The sequence below is a fragment of the Pogoniulus pusillus genome, chromosome 5 (genome assembly GCF_015220805.1).
Source record: "Pogoniulus pusillus isolate bPogPus1 chromosome 5, bPogPus1.pri, whole genome shotgun sequence".
In the NCBI taxonomy this organism is placed as follows: domain Eukaryota; kingdom Metazoa; phylum Chordata; class Aves; order Piciformes; family Lybiidae; genus Pogoniulus; species Pogoniulus pusillus.
The window spans coordinates 48,090,633-48,114,032 of NC_087268.1; the positions used below are offsets into that span (position 1 = coordinate 48,090,633).

Genomic DNA, 23,400 nt, shown 5'->3' on the forward strand with positions numbered 1-23,400 from the left:
CTGCTGACCACACCATTCCTGATGCAGGCCAGGATGCCACTGGCTCTCTTGGCCACCTGGGCACACTGCTGGCTCATGTTCTGCACATTACTTTCTGCGAGAGAGGTAAGCACAAGGGCAAGGGCTCCATTCTGTAACACCCACAGAAAGGCAACTTACCATCCTTCTCCTAACAGCACCGGCTAACAATTCCACACCAGGTGATTTTAACACTCTGGCAGGAGGGTTTTGCAAGAGAGCTTCACTGTCCACACTTACTGGCTCTAACACTCTGCTCCAAGCTGTCACATTCCTTTTCCTTTGCACAAGTACATCTGCTGTCTCTATTGACTCAGACTGGAAAAATATGAAAGTTAGGCTCAATTCAAGGTCAAAAGCAGCACTTACCCTCCTGGATCCCTGTGGCCTCTGGATAAATATAGCAGGTGTCACAGTTAAGTGCTTACTATGTGAAAGTATTAATGCTATTACCCAAAATAGAGAAAAGATATAACCCCTTCCAAATAGAAGATACTGTAAAACAGATTCTCTATGCTTCTAGAATACTAAACAGGGGAAAAAACATGAAAGTTTAGGATTTAAAAAAAGTTCTGACAGAGGTTTATGTAGTACAATAAGGTATTCAGAATACATGTCCCCATGTAGCATTACGGTTCAACACCAACCTAGAGTCAAATGAAGAAGTACTAACCAAACAGTCATTTCTAGGAAAACGAGTACGATGACATGTTTGCTATAGATACTATTACCGTTATAATTGCTGTCACAGTGCTTAGAGCTTGTGCAAAGACCATTTTCAGCCTAAGCACACTAGTCTCTTCAGAGACTTCTCCCTAGAGAAAAACTGATTTCCCCTGCCACCAACTCAGAGCACATTCCTAAATTTAAGCTCCCCTGGGGTGATTTCAGACATCGAGAGAGACTCCTTAAGTAAACACCACCTTTGTTAAGTACCTCTCGGGAGGCACCCACACTGCAGGAAGAATTGAGAGAGCATTTGACAAAGAGACAGTTCTTGCTCCCCACAAACAAGTGACACAGGTGTAAGATGTCAGAGGAAGAGAGAAGTACGACATTTTCAAGGAAGGATACAGCACAACACAGAGTAAGAACAGCACACAGGACAAGATTCAAAGCACACATGGTGCAGAAGCACCATCAGTACAGTCATTATACTGCTGCAATATCCTTCTTTAACATAAAAGACAACCTGTCACGGCCAGAGTAAACAAAAATGGGCTTATTCTACCATTATGCAACGAAGTTTAAGATGTTTCTTCAAGTTTCTCCACAAAACCTATTTCACTTCTTCTAAGTAATTATTTCAGATCTATCAGCACCCACATAGGCAAAAAAACTCCCAACATCTTCTGGGGACTAAGGCAAACAAATCAAGAACATATGTGCCTGCTTACAAACCAATCTTTGAAACAACTCTTCATAAATAAAGAGCCATTTGTGATTACAGTGAAGCATCTCACACCCAGTGCTTAAAAGACATTAAGAAACAACCATGAGATACTCCTATTGTTGGCCATCTAACTGCAATAGAGACAGAAATGACAACAAAGGAGACTGGTGATGCCACGAAGGACCAGGCTGAAGCGACAGTTCCCTCCATCACTCCACCCTGCCCTGTTTCTTGCTGGCCTACAAATCACTCTTGACCCTGTATTTCCTTCAGGCTGGGAAGGAGGAACAACGAGCATCAAAAAGCCTTGCTAGTGCTTCACGGAGCTACTTGAGGGACACAGCAGACCTCTAGGAAATAAGGACCTTAAGAAGTGAGGATGCTGAGCCCATTCCTCTGTGTTTCAGGTAACAACACAGCAGGTGATGACGCTGCTGTCACCCACACGCTACAGGCCACAGAATCCTTTCCTGCACACAACAGACTTATGATACTTTACAAAGAAAAAGAAATGCCCAAAGCCAGAAATCAGAAATGCACAAAACACCAAGTAATTCTTTTAAAAAATACAATTTAAAAAGTGCTACCAGTCAGATGCAATTCCTTAAGACTTAATTCTACTCTTTGACTTGAGCCCAGTGCAATCTGAACTACATTACCTGCGCCTCTCCCTGGAGGACAAAATGAACGGGGGTTGGACTCCATCTCTGGAGGTCCCTGCAAGCCTCTCATGTTCTGCGAAAGGACAGTGCCTAGCTCTAAGGTGCTGCTTTCATTTCTGACACAGATCTTTACATGGATTTCACGTGGCTCTAAAACAAGTGGCCAGCAGTTAATGCTACAGTCTATTCACATGCTGGAAACGCGCGAGTGCAGGTTAGCTTGCGTTACTTACTGCCCTCTGTACCAGTAACCTTTCGATGACGTAACAGCATCAGTACAAAACACAGGCTGAGCTTCCCTCTATGCAAAAAGCAATTCCAGGTGGACAAATGGACAAGACAAAATCATGAATACATAGTGCTGTATGATACATGCAAAACCTTGAGAGGCACACACCAACATGGTAACGATCTAAAAGCCGTAGCCTGGAGCTACATCCAGGATTATTTAGACCCATTTTCCTTCCAAAGCTCCTAAAGTACTTCCGTCAAATTAACACATTACATGTTTATGTCAGGTGCAGTGTTAATGTATGTAATTTCACAGAATCACAGAAACATCCAGGCTGGAAAAGACCCTCAGGATCACCATGTCCAACCCATAACCTTACTCTACAAGATTCACCTTAAACCACATCCCTAAGCACCACATCCAAATGACCCTTAAACACATCCAGGGTGGGTGACTTAACCACCTCCCTAGACAGCTCAGTCCAATGTCTGACCACTCCTTCCGTGAAAAACATCTTCCCAATGTCCAATCTAAACCTACCCATTCTCAGCTTGAGGCCATTCCCCCTTGTTCTGTCTCCAGTTAGTTACCTGTGAGAAAAGACCAGCATAAAACCATGTTTACTTAAAAAATGCCCACTCTAATATAAACTACATAATATGATGCATTACAGGACTGAACATGAGGTATTACTGTTCAACACAACAAGGACCAGCCTGTAAAGATACCAAAAGTGACCAGCAGCACCGCAACAGATGAGCGAGTCCTCCTGGGGGCCGAGGGGGGCTACGTGAGACAGCTGAGTATTACATGCAGATCTATGGGAGCACCACAGACCTTCGAGGGTAGAGTCCTGCAAGGACAGCAGTGTCTTAGTAATGCCATCCATAAAACCATGCAAGGCTGCAATGACTTGGGTAACAGCACCAGAAACACCAGACCTGGGTACAGATCTACCAAAACCATAAGCAATGGGCAAAAGTAATTAGGGACAGGTTGCTTATTTGGGAAGAGCCCAGGACAGAGAAAGGAAGGAATGACAATGAACAGGTAAGGAACCTGCATGGGAAATAAAGACTGGAAGCAGCTGGTGTCAGTGCATTGGTCTGAGGCAGTCCTGCATATAACCAGTCTCTACTCCTTATTGAGTTCTCTTCCTAACCATTTTTCTGTGCAAAGTGTGTCAGCAATATTCCAGCAAACTTCAAACCATGCTAGCCAATGAGCTGGACATAAGATCTGGACACCCACTATCAAGCAGCTGCAGGTCTACAGACTGAACAGTGGGAGGACTTTCAGTCCAGGTGCACATAACAGAAAGATCCAAAGGAATACGCAGGTGAGACGCCAGCAAACATCAAATCAAACTAATCACTGAATAGGGCTGGAGACTTGGGGGATTGATACTGCAGGGAAAGCAAGCTCTAAACATCAGTACCAGAGAATGGAGATCTAGGGTCTGACATTTGAGAAACACACCTTGAGTACTGTGTCCAGTTCTGGGCCCCCCAATTCAAGAGAGATGTTGAGGTGCTGGAAGGTGTCCAGAGAAGGGCAACAAAGCTGGTGAGGGGCCTGGAACACAAATCCTATGAGGAGAGGCTGAGGGAGCTGGGGGTGTGCAGCCTGGAGGAGGCTCAGGGGGGACCTCATTGCTGTCTACAGCTACCTGAAGGGAGGCTGTAGCCAGGTGGGGGTTGGTTTCTTCTGCCAGGCAACCAGCAACAGAACAAGTGGACACAGCCTCAAGCTGTGCCACGGGAGGTCTAGGCTGGATGTTAGGAGGAAGCTGTTGCCAGAGAGAGTGACTGGCATTGGAATGGGCTGCCCAGGGAGGTGGTGGAGTCATTGTGCCTGAAGGTGTTGAAGCAAAGCCTGGATGGGGCACTTAGTGCCATGGTCTGGTTGCTTGGGCAGGGCTGAGTGCTAGGTTAGGCTGGATGAGCTTGGAGGTCTCGTCCAACCTGGTTGATCCTATGATCTCTTATAGTGGCATACAGCCAACTACACAAGGACATCTTCAAAGTTAGCCAGCTCTAACTCTACAGGTAACCATTTCAGAACTGCACACTTTCACCTAAGTCATCTCACCCTGGATTAATACCACACTGGTAGCAAGGACAATATTGGTACTACATAACAAAGACAAAAGAATCCACAAAAGCTGCCTTTCTTTCCAGAAGTGGGAAAACTGACTTGTTCCAAGTCAGAGTTCATTTGCAATGTCCCTGTTCTACATAGGGTTGAGTGGGTTTGGCCAGCAGCTGTACTTCCAGACATTTTCCACATGTCTGCTTTCAAGAAAACGTTATCCCAAAATGGTGCTACCATACAGATGTCCTTGGTGTTAGAAGGCAGGTACAAACTCAGTTCAGACAGTTTTAGCTCAGTAGAAACAGTTTTCAGGTACTTTACACTGTAGAAGTGGTAGTGGTGGCCCAAATTCATGTTTTGTGTCTTTTTTTATGTGGCTTTTAAATTGCACTAAACCAATTAAATAAATGAAAGAAAGTCTAAGCTACCAGCTTAATATCACTTTAGAAATCAACTGTTGCCCTCTATCAGTTTTTCATAACATCTCATATCCAAAGACTGCAACTGAGAAGAACACGAAGTATATTTTGTGACTTATGATTCTTTAAAATGACTAAAAATGTAACCATCAAACTACTGCAAACGTTTTCCACACAACTACCTAAATTTGTGTCTCCTTTCCTTTCCTGAGAGATGCAGCTTTTAGAAAAGTGCTTGAAGTCTGCCTGCAAGACTGTCTCAGCCTTCTCAGAAGTGTGGAGCTTTCAATTAAGCATTTAATTACAGCATGCGAGCAGACCACATTCAGAGTAAGAACAGCTCAGTAAAGCTCCCAAAAGGGAGCATCTGCTGTAATTAAAAGTTTTACAATTATATCTCATCCAAAAGTAACAAAAGAAAAAAAGTCAACCATATTTTAGGGGATGTTTATGAGAGAATACTTACTAAAAGACTTGGGAGCTTGTTTTTTATAAGCCCATGTCTCTGTCACTCATGTTAACGTGTCCCTTGTTTTGCGACAGGGAAAAGATGGACCGGACCTACGAACACCCAGACTTCAGAAGTACTTGGACAGGAGCTGACTGACTACATCTCCTTCTCAAGTAGAGTAACAGAAGTTTTGTAGTATTACAAGAACTTTTGCACAATCCCCAGTTAAAAAGTCACCGCTGCTGTAAGTGCTTTAACAAAACACCACCAGACACGCTGGATGTGCCACAAGAGCAGGTAAAGCAAGAGCAGATAATTACTTCTCTCTATTCTATTAAACTGTGAGGTCAGACGCTAAGGACTGCAAGGCACATTTACAGGATTGAAGACTACATCCTGATACAAACAACTCTTGAAAGACACTCAGGGGTCACGGAATAAATCTGAACGAGCGGTTCCCCAGAGGTGCAGCACTATGAAGACCCTCAGCAAGGTGCTCTGAAAAGAGGTGACATTCCATAGAGAAGCAGTGCTACCTCTGCAGGCCACGCGAGGGAGGCTCCTCGACATCCCGAAACGTCGCTCATAGCCCTCCTCTGCAGGCGGCAGTGAGAGCAAGCCAGAATGGAAAGACAAAGGCTGTAACAACAATCTGCAAAGTACCAAACTATGAGAATCAGGAGCAAAAACGAAAGGAGAGTTTCCAGAACAGCCCACTGAAAAACTGTCTTCAGAAGATAAGCTTTTAAGTCTCCCAAGGTCCATAAATAAAACCTAGGCTTTCTTTTAATTTCTACCCAGGAAAGTAGTTGTGTACTTTAGAAACAGAAACAGTTGTGCTTGTATTTTTAGTGTAACTGTCAGTGTAAATGCTACCACCACTGCTTTCAGACATATGCTGCATTACAGCTTTTAAGCCTGTATTTCTAGCACAAATTACTCTCATTTTAAATAAGCCTACATAAAATTTGGCATTATTTCTAACACTCATGGTGAAAATGCCAGCTCAGTAGCTATCATGGATTACTAGAACACTTACATTGTAAAACAGAGTGGGTATCTTCTCAATTGAGTCCAACACCACCTCTCTACTCCCCTTCATAGATGCTGAACTCTAACAACAACCAGAAATCAGTTCTAAGATTTTTTTTATGATGAGATGTATGGCAATCCTCAAACATGATATAATAGTCCTAAATTCTACACATTACAATTTATCAGAAAGCACAAGTCATAATTAAGATCTGTATTAAAGATCCGTGAAATTAATAAAGGGCAGTGTCTAATTTACCCGTTTGTTGCCGTAAGCGATTTCAACCAACACTTCCACCCTGAGTGTGCTTCAGAGTAGAAATGTCCCAGTGGTAGAAATACCCTGCTGCAAATGCAATCACAGGCTTACATGGAGAATACCAAAAGTAAGCTTTTCCCCAGTTGAAATATACAAACCAGCAGTAGCAGTGGTGTTAGGACATCCAGGGATATCAGCATCTGGAAGACCTCTATGAACTGCTTGAAATTATGCAGTTGTTACAACAGGTTATTTCAAACAAAGGGATAACTCTGCATGCGTGCTCCCAGCACTAGGCTTGTACTTGTGGTAGTTTGAAGCTACCTAGAATGTTTTGGTGAGAAGAATTAGATGACAGGCTGTGAAAGGAAACAATGGTAATGTCTGCAGCACTCATAGGCTTCCTGAGATGGATAAGAACAAGAACACAAACACAGGTAACAAGAGTTGCTCTCTATCTGGGCTTTGAGCTGAACTTCTCTCTCTAACCTAACCTGCTGTCTGTGTGACTAATCCATCTGCTTCCTAACTCCTGTGGCCGACCCTCCATACTACCTTAAACATAAGGCAAGATCTAGAGCAAGGTTGAGGGGTGGGAGGAAGGTGGAAGGGTGGTTGAGAGCCCCTCCTGGGGCCTCAGGTTTCTGGGAGGGCTGTTGTGTTTCTGTATCACCTTTTAACTTGTCTGTTTCTGTATATGTTGTAAATACCTGCTTGTCTATTGTGCTAAGCTGCCAATATAGAGCTTCATTCAATTTCCAGAGCCGCTGAGTCTAGCCTGGGTGATTCTCCAAAGGGGGGGGCGGCTAACACCCAAACCATCGCAGTACTGCAGCAGAAGACTGCTACACATGCAATTATACACGCATTCCCCAAGAGGCAATCAGAGGCTGATAGCAGTTAGTTGCTCATCAACTTTTACCATCAGAAGCATACTAAAAGGCATCAAAGCGGCTGTGCCACTATCTCCATTCATTTCAGAGCTTCAGAAATTGTATTGTTTATAATTGAAATAACAATCCAATCATCTGCAACCTTCAGCATGTTATCATTTGCTACCCTGAAAATAATTTACATCAAACTAATCTCCACTGCATATGAAAGGTAAGGATGAGAGAGATGTACTAGATCTTATTAATCCAGTCCTGAGTGTTAGCACACACATCCCGGGTACACCAATGGACAGCACCTAAACTTAAATCTATTCTAGAATAATAAAAGGATCCCACTCAGCACTGAGTGTAGCCCTGGATACAGCATACAAAATAAAAGCTTGCATCCATTTACAGTCTTTTCAGTTTGCTTCTGCTGTTAACAGATCCAGACTAAAAGTTCCCTAAGACAACAGATTGTAACAGTCAGCAAAAGGTAATTAGTATCTTAGAGTCCAAACAAAATGACTGCACTATGAGCCATTGGGAAATGGAAGAGAATTAGGTGAACTTCTCCTATGTAAGCAACAAGCTGCACATCCAGGTCAAACTGCATGATTTTCTGCAGTGGTTTTTTTTTTGGTTGGTTTAGATTTTGATTGGTTGTTTTTTTCCATATATACATATATAGTCCTATGAAATTTAATTGCTTGGCTTGGTTTGAGAGGTTTTGTTCTCTCCTCTTGTTCTTCTTCAGGGTACATGTTTGGATGTCAAACTTAATTATCATATCACACTGGGACCCAGCAAAAGTCAGTCTAACATGTCACTGATTGGATTCTTGGGTTTTGTGAAATAATAACCAATTAGATACAAATCCCAAGGTTATCTGTTTCACAACATACCTTATCATCCACAGATGATATAAGAGCACTTATTCTGAAGCACACAACTCATTTCAATAAACAAAGTTTAGTTACAGAATCAACCAGGTTGGAAGAGACCTCCAAGTTCAGCCAGTCCAACCTAGCACCCAGCCCTATCCAGTCATCTAGACCATGGCACTAAGTGCTTCATCCAGGCTCTTCTTGAACACCTCCAGGCACGGCACCTCCACCACCTCCCTGGGCAGCCCATTCCAATGCCAATCACTCTCCCCGTGAATTTATAGTCTTAGACTATCAACTACTGCAGCCAATTGCAAAACCTACAGACTTCTGTTGCCTAGTCTTTTTAAACATCTCAGGTAAGAATTCACCTAAGCCAAACTCTGAACTCTAAAACTAGCCAATACTTCATATTCTCCAAGAAAGAGGAGTTTTCTGTCTGGAAGGCTGAATTGGATGATATGCTTTGAAGCTCTATATAAAAGCTGAGCTCCTACAGACTGACTCCTTACTAAGCCTCTTAACTCCTGAGTTTATCCACCCGCCTGCTCCACAGCATTTTACAGAGCCAAAGCTATATAAGGTATCTTCAGCCCTTGTGTCAATCAACAACATCTCATCAATTTCAAAGAACTTCTATCCATCTGACCAGCTAGGCAGTTTATGCATCACATCTCTCTGCTCACTGGGCTTGCTAGTGACATGTTCCAAGATCTCCAGGTATTACCAAGATGTGATGCAGTTCTGTTAATTTCAGTGAAAGAAATGGAACAGACAGCAATACTAAAAACAAAACGGAGAGGGAACTGACACTACAGTACATAGACAAATGCTATAAACAAAACAAACCACAAGGGTTTCAAACAAAAGATGACTGAAGGAGAGCAAAACTCAAGGAGTGATCCAGGTCAGGCCACAGAGGAAAACAAAACAACCACAAATACAAGCTCACCATTAGAACTGCTCACAGAAAACACAGCAAAGCTGAGCAAAGATCTAAACATATAAGGCATCACTTAACCTCCATCTCTCTTAAAGCTAGCATACTCAGTTGTGATGGTTTGGGGGTTACCCCGCCCCTCCCACACTTTGTATTTGCCCCAGCTAACTCAGATGGACCCTGGGAATATAGATGAAGCAATTTATTTACAGCTAGCAGAATTTACAAGCAGCTATTTACAATATATACAGTTATATACAATTATATACAGAAATATACAAAGGATAAACAATACAAAAGCACAACTCCCCTCCCAGAAACCTGAGTCCCCAGGAGGGGCTCTCAAACCACCCCGACACCTCCCCCCGGCCCTCTCAACCTTACCCCAGTTCTCAGGAAGAAAAGAGGTGCAGCCAAGAGGTTAGGGAGCAAGGTTAGTGGGAGCAGGGTTAATGAGATGTGACCAGGTCTAAGGCAAAGGCAAGAGTGAGAGACAAAATGGAGAAAAAAGTCTTTCTTCTTCCCAGAGTTCTCAGCGAGACTGTGAGAGAAGTTGACATCAATTGTTTTCATTTCACTGCCCGTTATCTAGTTCTTTTACCAAAACATTCCAGCTTGCTTCAAACTAGCACATCAGTCCACATAAAGAGGGCTTGTAACAAGCCTAGTCCATTATAAAATAAACTTCGTCTCTTCAGTGGTAGATCAGAGAACATTCAAGAAAATGGTTCCAGTTCTGAAAATCTTTCACAGCAGAACCACATGCTGGACACCACCACTGGGCATGCCCTCGAAGATTCATGCCAAGATGTAATCTGGCTTCCAACTCCAAATACTTTAACCAGGCATTTTTATCAGAAAAAGAAAGACTGGTGAGCACAACATGAAAAGTTAACTGGCATCATTCAAGTGAGTCTCTAGGCTGAAAGCCCAAGTGGTCACTACATTATTTAATCAACTTGGACAGCTTTGTCTGAAGCCTTTCACAAGACCTGCGCCCTTGATACAAGCTACCCTACTGCTGCAACATTTCATACAACAGATTAATAATGTTATGAAAATCAGGATAAAATGTAGTGTGGAAATTTCACAAGCAGGAATAAAAGAATATAGATTGAAAATCATAAGAACAGGAGTTATTTAAAACCCAGAGGAATAGCCTAGGCAAATTTTACTTTTAGGCTCACAGACCTTTCTGCGTGTGCTTTTTCAGACATACTGACTTTGCAAACAAAAATCAAGTTTCATGTCTTCTACTACAATGCACACCGTAGTGCCCATAGAGCTACAGGCAACCTAAACCAGACTAATCTTTGGCCAGTGCACTATGGACAGAATTACCAGGCAAATTCTAACCCACGAGCCTGTCAGAAATCACAGAGCGGTGCATTATAAATGGGGTTTGACCCCACTTTTACGAATTCAAGCACAGCAGTGTTACTGCTGACTCAGTGCCAAGCAGCAAATGCGTAACTGTACTTCAGAAATCCCTCTGAAACGCTCTTTCAAGGCACCTGGCTAAAAGGAGAAAAACATCCTTCAGCTTGCAAGCAGAAAGTTTGAGGCTTCAGTGTCAGAGAAGAAGAATGCCACTCATACCGAGTCACTTTTACAATGAGGATAAAGTGATGCGTACGAATTGATACGCTGCAACAACACCCAGCAACGCCACATTGCTCAAACTGCTGTACTTCAAAATGGAATTATTACACATTTACAATCTCACACCTGGTTTCAAAACTGAAGGACAAACAAATACTGCAAAAACAATTTCTACAAAGTTAGGGCATGAAATAAGACATTTGCATATTTTATTTCTAAAGGTAGAGAGGTAAAATCTTTGTAAATATGAGAGTCAATTGATTCTAGCTGAATTAATAATTAAGACCATTGTAGCACAGAATGGCTGCAGTTGAAATACAAGTCCATTCACTTCTGGAGTCTACTGCTCACATAGCGGCCTTCATACACGGCATATCATTTCTCAAACTTATTACAGAGCCCAAGAAATCCATGAGCCCATTGCCACAAGCAGGGCACACTGATCAGTGCAACTCAGTATGAACATAGCCTTACAGGGTGCGTATCGCTCACTGCGACTTCGGCACAGAGATTAAACTGATAACCACAGAGTGATTTTTTTCAAACAATAGATTTGCCCTTCTAGGCTCTTTATTATCTATTAAATTGAAATAATATTTTTCAGGGGATAAGTAGGTCACATGACTCCTCTGGATTGTTTCCAAATCATGGACTTGGTAGCCCATAGCTAGATGGATTGGGTCAATCTGAGAGGCCACTGAGAGACCAAAGTTATCATCAAATGAACAACATGGTAAAGCATAGGACCTATGGAAGGTCTGTACTCATCCTGAGTGGAAGCTGGAGGTCAGCCAGGGTAACTGAGGCCATCGCAAACAGCACTACATGGCTCTGTGGAACACTACAGAAGGAGGTTCTACACTGTGATTCAACTCCAGATTGGGATACCATACACCACAGATACGTACATTGAGGTGACCAGAAAGGAGTTGAATGCCAAGCACCCATCACTACCAGTGGACTCAGGAGCTACTGACTTCATCCTAAGGCAAATAGCTACATCTCTCCCTAGATTTCCTAGACTATGAACAAAACTCCCACTGACTGCCATGTATGGACACTCAGCTCACATTACAGATGCCTGAATTCAGGTGTTCAAATCACAAGCCAAATTCAACCCTAAAGCTAGATAACACCAAGCCAATTATTTCAATTAAATATTGCCAGGACAATAATCAGTGCATTAGCTACAAAAGATCCTACAAAGAAACAGATGTTGTCAGAGACTGATTCAGTTCAGTCTATGATTCCAGGTAAAACTAATCCACAGCTACGCATGTCCTCCAAAGGATACAGGAAGATACTCAATCTCTCCTAATGATGACTGTAGATAGCTTATATAACCTCATGTTGTCAGTAGCTTTATTTCCTACTCATGTCACAACCCTGTAATGTTCATTTGCTGCTCCTTTCCTAGAGAGTTATAAACCTTATGATAATATCCTACCTTTATCACTTCCTGTAACAACACCTACTGCAGTCTTAAAAGGGACCCTAGACAGATGATAATAATGTAATGTTAGATGAGATTTATTTAGAAAATTCAGCAGACCCAGGTATAGCTCTAGAAGTTCATCAGCATCAAATAGCCATCAGATTGATCCCAGCATCTGAGACTACAAAGCGGTGTTAACAGTGAAGTTACAGCTGTCTGTGGTCTGTCCTACAGTTAGCAGTCCAAATTCCATATTAGGTGTGGACAAACACATCTCAGAAACATGCAGCACCATTTACAGAAATCCAAAAGCATTGTTTTTCAAACCTCTATTGAGATACTAAAGTCAGCATCAACTCTTTCTTTCCAAAAGGTCCACTTCTTTAAGAAATTGATGAGAATTGCCAAGATTAAAAGACACAATTTATGCAATAGAAGAAAAGGAAAACAAAGGAGAACACTTACAAAAACCCAACCATGCCCAGAAAAAAATATTAGCATTTACATAAAAGAGAAAAACTTGCATACACAGGGAAAAAATGCATATCTGCCTTCTGTGAAGCTTGCTGAATTGTGGACAAGACCAAACATGGGTGGAACACCAAGTTACTAGTAAAGAGATTGAAAGACCAAGATTACCTTGTTCCAATCTAAAGCACAGGGAACGTTTTGCAGCCTCTATCTCAGGACTTGGATGATCCAGGACATGCCTGCACCACTGCAGAGGACTCAGTGATTTCTCTGGAGGAGTGAGAATCTTGGTAGGCAAGACGTACAACCTTAACCAAAATACACACAAGCATCATCAAGATGTGCAATACTTAACTGTTTACTTTTGTATTCTCCCTTTCCCGCATCAGGCAAAGGTCTGCAACACGGCAGCAAAAGATACTCCCAAGTAGCAGAGTTTACATTAGTTGTGTTCTTTCCTCAGAATAGTAGGTGGCAAAACATGAACCTTACAGTCTGGCACGTCGAAACAAAGCGCAAGGGCATTTCCCATAAAAATCTTCCAGCTGATCATGACCACAGTTGGCATTTTGTCGCTGCCCGAGTTCAAATCATGTGCTGTACACACACCCGAAGGTGCTACCAGTTCTCCCTTTTATATTCACCTTAACGGAGATTCAATAATGTCAGCATTTGTTTTTACATTCAAACGACGGTTTCAATGTTATTTACTTCACCCTAATCTCTGATAATTTAACCATCTTGTCAAAGTGGTGATTATGACTTAAGTTTTATACAGCGTACACTCTCCCAAATGAACCAGCTGTTGTATGAGTCAGACTGTTTTCAAAGATTTGAAAACACCTGCTGAGAAACAATGAAAATGCAGTTTTGACACTCAGTTCTAGCAAAAAGAGGAAAAGACAGGCCAGGAAGAGCTAGTGTATAGGTGTTACTCTCCAGCGAGAGTAGCCAACTAATCACAGGATCAAGCACATTAGGAAGCCAGGTATCAAAGCAGATTTCTCAGGGAAATTCTTCAAGCTGGACTCTGCACTGCTGCTGTTGCCCTTGCAGATCAGAGAACAGAAGCAGACACCGGTTCACCTGGGAGAGCACAAATCTCCCGGGAAGGCAGCTATTCTTGGCTACTGGAGACAGGCTCCTGGCTCTTTGACCTGACCACGTCTGATCGATGCGTCTGCAGACAGTCAGTCAGAGGCAGGCTTTCATGCACCAGCAAAAACACTCCACCCATTGCAACGGAATCTGGCCTGCACAAAGGCAAAAGGAAAGCCCGGGGGGGGAAGAAAACAAACAACAAACCAACTAAAAAACCCCAGACAACTGAACTCATCAGGGGACCACTAGCTGCCTTTCACCTTTCGGCTCAACAGCTACCCAGCTCCCGTAAGAGCGACTCTTCTCTCATGTCTGCTCAATGTTGGGTTTTTCATTTCAAGCACCTCAGACCTCTCTATCCCCCTCACAAGGTATAAATATCCTCACTGTGATTCCTGTCTCTCTTGGCAATCCCAGCAGAGATCAACTACTGAATTTCTCTGAGGGGAGGACTAATTCCCTTCAACTTCCTGCAGTGCCTGGCTACACATTTAAAAAGCGATGCTGTGAAAAATAGGCAGCTTTCCACTCTCCCGTTAACTTGTAGAAGTGCTTCAAAGGCTACACGTCTAACTGGTAGTATAAAAAGCTGAACAGTGGAAAGAGGTTTGACCTGTCTGTAATGATGCAATTTCTGCAGTTGTGACTGCAGTTAGAAAAAAAACCAACACAGCAAACAAAAAAAAAACAAAACCACAACATACACAACAAACCAACAAAAGTATTCAGGGCATAAAGCTACTGATCAGCAACTGGGATTCACACTCCAGAGGGCAGATCAAACAGAAAATTTTACCGACCCACCTACGTTAATGACATCTTTCTACCGTCCCAATATGCAACCGCAGAAAACACTTCAACAGGGTGAGATAAACCAAATCTGATGTTCCTTACTGTTAATGAATGCTAGGGGTTAGGGCTAGAGAAAACTGGTTTCAAGTACGGACCGACACCACCAAAAGAGCCTTGTGCAGACTAATGGTACACCGAATGAAGGAACACTGACAAACGTCCACGCAATTTGCTGACGATTCCCCAGAACAGCAGCACGGCAGTATTTGCACCACGCAGCACACACCACCAGCACTTCGCAAATACTTGGGTTTTTCTTTTTAATTCCTTCTCTTTGGCCAAAAATAGGGACGCTTAAATGCATCTCTGCTGCATTATACTGCATTTTACCGACACCTGAGGTAAACTGCATAAAAACGTACAATGAAGATTTGGCAGACATTTAATACAGTCATCCAAACACAGATGACTCGTATTTTACTGATGTCACTTTAGGACAATTGGGCATCCATTTGGTTTAATTGGGTGGTACAGCAAATGATTTCCACGGTATTCCTGCAGCATCCCTACAGTGTCTATCCATATTGCTGAGACAAGTTTTGAGGCACCAGGCATATTTACTTATTTATATCTCTAGTCTCTAATTCGCCCTCTAGACCAGAGTTATCATTCCTCTAGGTCGATTTTATTTTCCGCTACATTCATTCTCTATTCATTTCTGCTTTTACTTCCGTTTACCAGTACCCTGCCGAAACCTTTGGAGCTACAGGGGCGCTTAAGATACACAACCGACCATTTAGATCTATGTCTAGAAGACAAAAGGCCTCCCAAATCCCTTAAAATGAGAGACAAACAGGCAGAGATTTTAGGATGGGGAAGCAGCGCTGCTCGGATAAAGAATTTCGCGGCACAATTCCGTTATCCCTAATTCCTTATGTAAACAGGAGGCTAAAGCGAGGCTGGCACCTGAAACTGGAGAGAGACGACCTTCCTCAAAGGGAAAAACGAACACAAATAACCCGCCGAGGGCGAGACCCCCTAGGCGAGCCGGGAGGGTGAGGTAAAGCGCCCCCTCGAACCCCGGCCGTCCGTAGAGCCAACCGCAGTGGTGGCAGGTTTCAGGGGGAGGAAAAAAAAAACAAACAGGTAGATTTAAGTTTAAGCGGAACGAGATCGAGTGGATTTGGGAGCCAATGCTACTCAGAGCCTGGAGAGTACCAGCTGGGTGTGCGCTGCGAGCGCTGGCGTGTGCCGCCAGCCCGGCCGGGCACCGGGGGACAACGAACACCCCGGTCCAGGGCACACAGCTGGGGCGGGGCAGGGCCGAGCCGCATGTACCATGTATCCTCGTCCTGTCCGCAGCAGCCGTCCTCCAGCTCCAGCACCGCAACCTCGTCCAGCACCGTGGCGGCCTCCGCCACCGCCCCCGGGCTGCCGCCGCCGCCGCCAGCTTCCTGCCCGCCGCCGCCAGCCTCGGGCAGGCCGGTCGAGGGTTTGAAATAGGCGAGAGGCTCCGGCGGGCCCAGAGCGGTGGCACACAGCAGGGTGGGCACCGGGCTAGGCATGCACGGCGCGGCCCCGCCGCCCGCCACGGAGGGGGGACTGGCGGGGCGCAGTCCACCGGTGGCCGGCGGCGGGGCCAGCAGCAGGTGAGGGCTGGGCGGGCCGGTCGTGACCGCCGCGGCGGCGGCGCGACTCCGGAGCTGCTCGTTTTGCTTCTCCAGCTTCCGCACCAGCTCCTGCAGCTTCTTCACCTCCAGTTCGGCGCTGACAGCGGAGCCAACGCCGCTCCCCTTCACCTCCGCCATCATCGCCGGCTTCAGCAAGGCAGCCTCCATCCTGCCGGCCCACCGCCACTGGCACCTGCTCCGCCGCGCCGCCGGAGGGCAGCGCCCGGCCCCCGAGGGTGCTGGGGAGGCGGGAGGAGGGCCGAGCTGGGGGCTCCCCTCGCCGAGCTGGGGGCTCGGCCGGGCCTTGCGCTGCGCTGCGCGCCCACCGCGCCGCGGCTCTGGCGCCTGCCTGTCAGCAGCGGCTGGGGCGCGCGGGGCTCCCCTCCCACCCGGCCGCCGGTGTGCCGCGCGCAGGCGGGCGGCGGGAACAAAGCCGCCGGCGGGAGCGGAGCCGCCCGGCTACCCCTCCGGCCGCCCAGGGAGCGGCGGGAAGCGCTGCGGGGAGCCCCGGGAGCAGGGGCTGCCTCAGCACGGGTGTTCAAACAAAGGTGCCTTTCCCCCCAGCCGCGCCGCGGCTTGCACCCGGCCCAGCACGCCGTTCCCCTCGTCAGCCGCGCAATTAGAGCCTGGTGGTGTCAGGGTTGTAATTATGCAGATTGAACGTGTGATGGGAATAAGAATCACAAATGGAGGCTTTGTTGGGCTTGAAGGGAGCGAATTAAGCCAAAAGCAGCCGTTTGTGGCGTTGAAACGTGCTGATTCTCGGAGTTTTGATTCACAGTGAGGGGAGGGAGGTATTTTTGAAGATGCGTTAGTGGTGATGCTGGTGAAGCAAGAGAACCGAACCAAGCATAGCAGAGAAGTGTGGCGCTTATGTTAGAACCCCTGAGACCAAGAATGCCCCCGTACCGAAATTACCTTAGCGCTGCTCAGGTACATTGGTGTCCCTGAGACTTTAGAATTCTCAACATTTGACTCAATGTGGTGTTTTGACGTTGGCCTTCGCTGACTGGTATTGAAAGAAACCATGCTTGTGGCCCTTCATCCCACCTAGCAGGTGAGCAGAGCTTCAGCGTAGCCAAGGCAGTTTTGATTGTCACACAACACTTGTGTGCATTTCACCTAAATACCACTGCTGGGCAATCAGCGTCCTGAAGTCCCCTAAAGCTCTGGTGTGAAAGCGAGGACGTGTCTGCAGGAAGCATGTCAAGTTACCTGGCCACCCACTAATGGCTATCAGTTGGTCACTGCCCTGTGCTTGCGCAGCAGCTTCAGGCAGAGCAGCAGCAGTTACAGCCACGACTGCTTTCATGGTGCTCTGTTGCTGTCTCAGGTTTCTACTATGTAAGGAGGAACAGGCACACATTTTCTGCTCAGGCCAGGAGTCGACTTTGGAATCATCCAACCCATAAGATTGATCTCTTGCTTATAGTCTGGAAACTTGTGCATGGGACAATGGCGCTAGTGTTTATCAGCCTTTTAAGCACTCTTGCAGCACAGATAATAACTGGTGCTACAAGAATGGCTGGAAAGGAAGGCGGAGCAGGGCACAAAGCACTGAGTTCCATATAATGTAACTTTTATCACTGAAGAAAACAAGTACAGCACTGGGACCAGGCAGCACTTGATCCAAAACTCCTGTTTGGTCTCCACCATCCATTTGGAAGAAGTGGAGAAAAGTACTGGGAGTGTCAAAACTGTCTGGCTATCACTCTGCCATGCATTGTCAGAGCAACATACTCCTGTTTTCAGTGCTAGGGGTAACTACAGTCCTGATTCCCATATGCGGAAGAAGGATTGGGTTTCCGCATGGCTAAGCATAGTCTCAGGTTGTTGTCACTAATAATGTACTCGCCTCGGTTCTTAGAAATGCACATGCTAATCCAGGAAGAGGTAAAGTGATAAAAAGGACAATTCACAGCACATGTAATGCTGAGTTCCTTAGACAGTGAAAAGAAAGTCAAGAAGAAGTTTCCTGTAATATCATTGCTGGAGAATGCAATGAGGCAGAGGAAATACTCAGAGATTAAAAATGGAGGCATTACTCTTTTTCTCTTTGAAGCAACCAAACAAAGCTATTTAGTGGGCCAACAACAAAGCAGGTAATGGGTATCTGATTTTTCATACTGCCAGAACAGAACATGGCAGAGTGGTCAGCATATTGCTCCCTTAAAGAAAACAAAACCAATGTGGGAAACAGTCTGGAGATGCATCAAGAGCCATATTTGGAGACGCACCAGAGCATCAAGTGTCATTGCACAGAACTTTAAGACACGATGGAAATGTTTGTCCTCAGTTATGAGTAAAAGTAGTTGCAAATTTCCAACTGTGCTGTTAGTGCCACCTACACAAATGCTGCATGCAGACACTTGTTTCAGAACAGTTCCCATGAAGAAAAAGCTTAGGACTGAGCACGGTGCCCTAGGATGGGTACAGAAGCTTCTCCAGGCAGTTCAGATTAATTATCACAGGTGGGACCAGCTCACTGCACCTAGTCAGCAAGAAAATGGCCCAGAAGTTTGGCTCTTCCCTAACTGAGACTAGAGTGGGCCTAACGTGCATTCAGGAGTATGGGTAACGTTGGGAGGCAGGGCATTAATGCGGCCAACACAGAGTTACTGTACTTCCCCAAAACTACATACAGAAATTAATGTCATTAGCAGATTCAGTTTGAGAAGATCTTACGAGGACTCCGTAGGTCAAGGTGACTATTTCAGAGGTCAGGAGGTGGAAAAGGCTAAGCTACTAACCACAGCATTCCCCAGTGTTGATCAGGCTGAGCCAAAAGTTTACTCACAGGTGAGCCAGGCTGGCTGAGAGGGCGGCGCAGATGCTTGTCCGCTGCTCTCTCTGAGACCTCCGAGGCTCCTAAGGCCTATCAAGCCTGCCGAAAGGGAGTGCTTACGGCGGGGAGCCGTCCATAGCAGGCACCGCCGGGTCCCTCGGCAGCTTGTCCTTCGCAGTGCCAGGGGACTCCTGCGGCAGGAACCATCCAGGCGGGGGAGCGCTCTAAGGCAGACACCCCAGGGTGGGAAGCACCCCAGTATTTACCCCTTTCCTAGACAAAGAGCCGAGTTACCACTGCCTGGGCACGAAGCACACAGCCCGTGCCCAGCACAGGCACTGCTGGGCACCCCTGGTGCAGAAGGGCCCTTTGCTGCCCCCCTTCATGCCTGCAGGGCGGGGCGGGGGGACGGGACAGGCTTTTCGCGCCTTTTCCTCTCCCATTCAAACCACAGAGGGATTTGGGGGTATGCAGGACTCCAGGACAGTCCCACCCCGGCGGTAATGAGCATCTTTGTCTAGAAATTCACAGAGGGGTAGGTGAACCCCTTGCAAGTCAGTAAGCTGTGTGACCTGTATAGGTTAGCCTTTCCAGCAGTAACAGTATTTAACCACACAGGAATGGCCCCAACAGTGCTTGACAATAGCCCAGACAGTATTAAAGCTACACAGTCAGTAACTGAGAGATTTTAAACCTGCGTGCACTTCACGTTCCCTGCTCACGGTCGCTGTGAGACCTTGTCTTTTCTCCAGGCCCCCCTGCACAGGTGGGTCGTGAAGGCTAACACTGCCTTTCACTTCCCTATTCGTTGCTCTATTGTAAATGCTCGTGTAACGGCACTAGCTTTGCAAACCACAACGAAGACCTGATTGTCCCACGTCTTTTCTTTTTTTAAGGCATTGACAGAATGTGTTTTAATGCCAGTTCCAAACATTCTAACATGCCCACGAAAACTGTTGTTCCTGGATCTGAGAAAAGGCCCTAAGGCAGCAGAGGTCTGCATGGTACTTACATCGTATCTTACAGGGGAAGTTTCTGATTCGCTACCGTTACTAACAGGTTCCCAATGAGGAGAACAAAGAAGCAGGAAGCCTACAAATCCCATCTGCTCTTCTCCAATAATAAGCCTGTTGCTTTGTGCTGCAATAGCTGCAGGCTGGACCTGCCTTTCAGGCAAGCCAGTAGAGAACTAATTGCAGTAATCCAGTCTGTTACAATAAGGTCAGAGCATGGACAGTAGACTCCCAAGTCTGGTGAGAATATTTTAAAGCTCAGTTCCAGTCTGAAAAGTGACTATGAAAGTAGTTTTATACAATCAGCATGCCACCCAGTCCACTGTTCTGTCTTTAACAAAGGGCTGATAGTAGCTTCCTAAGGAAAGTATCCCAGGAACAAGGCAGACAGTGAGGGATTTTCTCCATCTTTCAGAAATCACCCGAGACATCTGGACCATTTATTTTTGATAGCCACCAATGTGTAATAATATTACATTTGCTGAGCCCTGTTTTTAAATCATCTAAACATTAGGAGTCTACAACACCCTGTGGCAATTAGCACTGCAATTTAATTATGTATTGTAAGAAAAACTGCTTGCTATTATCTACTTTAAATCTGCTGCCTAGTAATTTAATTGGGTGTCCCTTAGTCCTGTTTTTCTGAGAAAGACAGAATGATTAATCATTCTCTAGTCATCTCCTCTTTGTCATTTATGACTACATACAATTCAGTTACTTCTCTTCCAAGCTGACAAGCCCTAATTTATATAGCCTTGCCCCAGAGAAGTCACACAGAAACTCCCATTGTTTCCTCTCTTCCTCCATAATGAAAACTGAATTTTCTAAGCCATTCTCTCCTTCTTAATGATAATGTTTTCTTATGTCATGATCGCTTAGGGAAAGGCTGTGACCAAAAAATCTTGTACATCCAGATACACTCAGTTAAAGAAATCAGCTTAACCAAAAGCATGTTGGCTCCTTCAGAAGCACTCATCTATTCATGAGCACACTTTGCTTTACAGAAGCTGTGTGGACTCTCCTCCAGCGTAGCAATCCGGATGACTCTGTCTTCTGCTGTTTATTGCAATTTGTACAATTGGCTTGGTGGAGAACCAGGCTAACTGAAATGGAGCTCCCTGGAGCTGCGTTGATGTTTTCCCAAGACTAATGCCCCAGCTGATGCATTCGATTCGTTGGCACTGAGCCTGCTGCGAATGATGGGGTAAATGTCGGGGAGAAGTTCAACAGTGTCATGCTTGGGCTGCTGCAGAGCTTTTGCAGAGGCACTTTCTGGTCCTAGCAATTTGTTATTGTTATGCTTATTGTTTTGCTTTACAGCATTTGGGCAACTAAATGCTTTCCTGGAAGTTATGGCATGAATTCTGCCTTCTCAGTGTCTCTGGCAAACATTTTGACTTCCTGGCTGTTGCTAATTTCCTGATAATTGATTTTCTCCCTTTTGTACGTTTTCCTTTTTTAAACTAATTGGCATTAAAGTACATTGGAGTCACTATTAGAATGGCCTTTTCTATGGGGTCAAATCCCAAACTGCATCACGTTCTGTGAGCCCCAGTTGCTCCAGAAAACCAGTGGGTATGGCATCCAAAGATACTGCCTGCGCATTAAGCTTAGGGTCTTCTGGTTTAATCCATCTAGACAGAACCCTAAGGTAATGGATCGTTATTTTATTTTGCCTTATCAGTTCCACATCAAATCACTCAGGCTTTCACACCACAGAATAACAAAATGGCAGGGGTTGGATGTGGCCTTTGAATATCATCTAGTCTAACCCCTCTGGTAGCACAGGGTCACCTATGGTAAATCACACAGGAACACATACAGGCAGGTTTTGAAATGCCTGCCGAGGCAGAGTCCATAACCTCTGTGGGCAGCCTGTTCCAGTGCTCTGTCACCCTCAAAGTGATTTTTCCCCCCTTATGTTAATGTGGAACCTCCTGTGTTCCAGTTTGTGTCCATTGCCCCTTGCTCTGTCACTGAACACCACTGAAAAGAGTCTGGCTTCATCCTCCCCGTATTAATCCAATCCCTTCCTTTCACTATAGACAGGAATCATCACTCTGAGCCTTACAAATCAGGGTGGGTTCTTTCTTGCTAATGAATCTTCGCTGTGAACAAAGACTAATTATGCTTTCAAAGAAGCTTGAATATTTGCAATGTCTCCAGTATGTAAGTGTATTGGAGAGGATAATTCGGTTCACAGAACATTACCATTGATGAATGAGAAGGACAAAGTAGAGGGAAAGATCTGGAGTTCAAGGTTGTTAATAAACGAGCTGATAACGTTAAAGGTTTTGAGACAGCAGATAGGCTGTTTGAGCGTAAAACTACATAAGTACAGCTTCTCGCCAGGAAGCTACACATCTGTGACACATCTTACCAGGAATCCACATTTTACCTTGATCTGTCTTCAAGGAGCAACGGCCACCAACGTAGGAAAAAATGCCTCACCTCATGATGACATGAATGCACTTGTGGGCTCAACTCATTCTGGTTTGGTTTGGGGGTTGGCTTTTGTTTGTTTGTTTTTTCCCTTTCTATCGTGCTTAATTTTGTCTGCGAGCTGGAGAAGCAGATTCAGGTAATTCATCAGCTTTGCAAGAAGTGAAAAGAAAAAGTTTACTGTCCATGTTAGCAACTCAGTCTTATGAGTAACTCTTTACAGTTTGCAAAATGTTGTTACAGACAGACCAACAGACTGAATGCTTTGTGACCCTGAAGTGGTTTAGGAGCTACCATGTTGAAAAACTAAACAGCAAGGTGCTTAACATGTGACAAATAAAATATTACACCCCCAGCCCCCCCTAGTCCCACAGTGATTGTGGTTTTCGAGAAGCCACATTAGTGTGGCTCTGATGCCACGTCAAAAGAGCATGGAAAGTTTACAGAGAGAATGGTTTTGAACAGGAAGTGCTTGAACATTCATCCAAGCTCAGTTTGATCAGGCAGAAATCTTTGCTGAATAGCTGGAAGTGCCTATGTAACTTACTTGTGTGGTTTGTATTTTCCCTTTATATGGGATCTAAAAACAAAGCCTAGCATGCAAAAATCCTGCCTGTGTCCCACTCGATCACAAAACACCCAGTAAATGGCACAGATACTGAGAACAAATGTAGGTACAGTTAAAAAACCTAAATCCAAACTTGGTTTCCAGACACTCTCTTTCGTATGCTTTATCACCCACAGAGTACTTGAGATCTTCCCTGCATCAAATAATTTGATTAGCATAAAACCCCTGCCATTCCTCCTGCCACAGCAGGTCTCCTGAATCC

General features: G+C 45.1%; 1 protein-coding gene across 2 annotated transcripts in view; it reads right to left on the reverse strand.

Annotated features, from left to right (window-relative positions):
* SLAIN1 (SLAIN motif family member 1) overlaps positions 1 to 16,644 on the reverse strand; it is a 52,725-nt gene extending 36,081 nt beyond the window's left edge. The window contains exons 1-2 of one of the 2 annotated variants that reach the window (XM_064143926.1): positions 15,999 to 16,644; positions 12,936 to 13,075 (exon numbers count right to left, since the gene is read on the reverse strand). In XM_064143926.1, the coding sequence (XP_063999996.1) occupies positions 12,936 to 13,075; positions 15,999 to 16,498 (640 nt within the window). In that variant the 5' untranslated portion in view covers positions 16,499 to 16,644. The remainder of the gene's footprint in view (positions 1 to 12,935; positions 13,076 to 15,998) is intronic. The other variant, XM_064143925.1, reaches the window with a different exon arrangement.
* Positions 16,645 to 23,400: the final 6,756 nt, after the last annotated feature.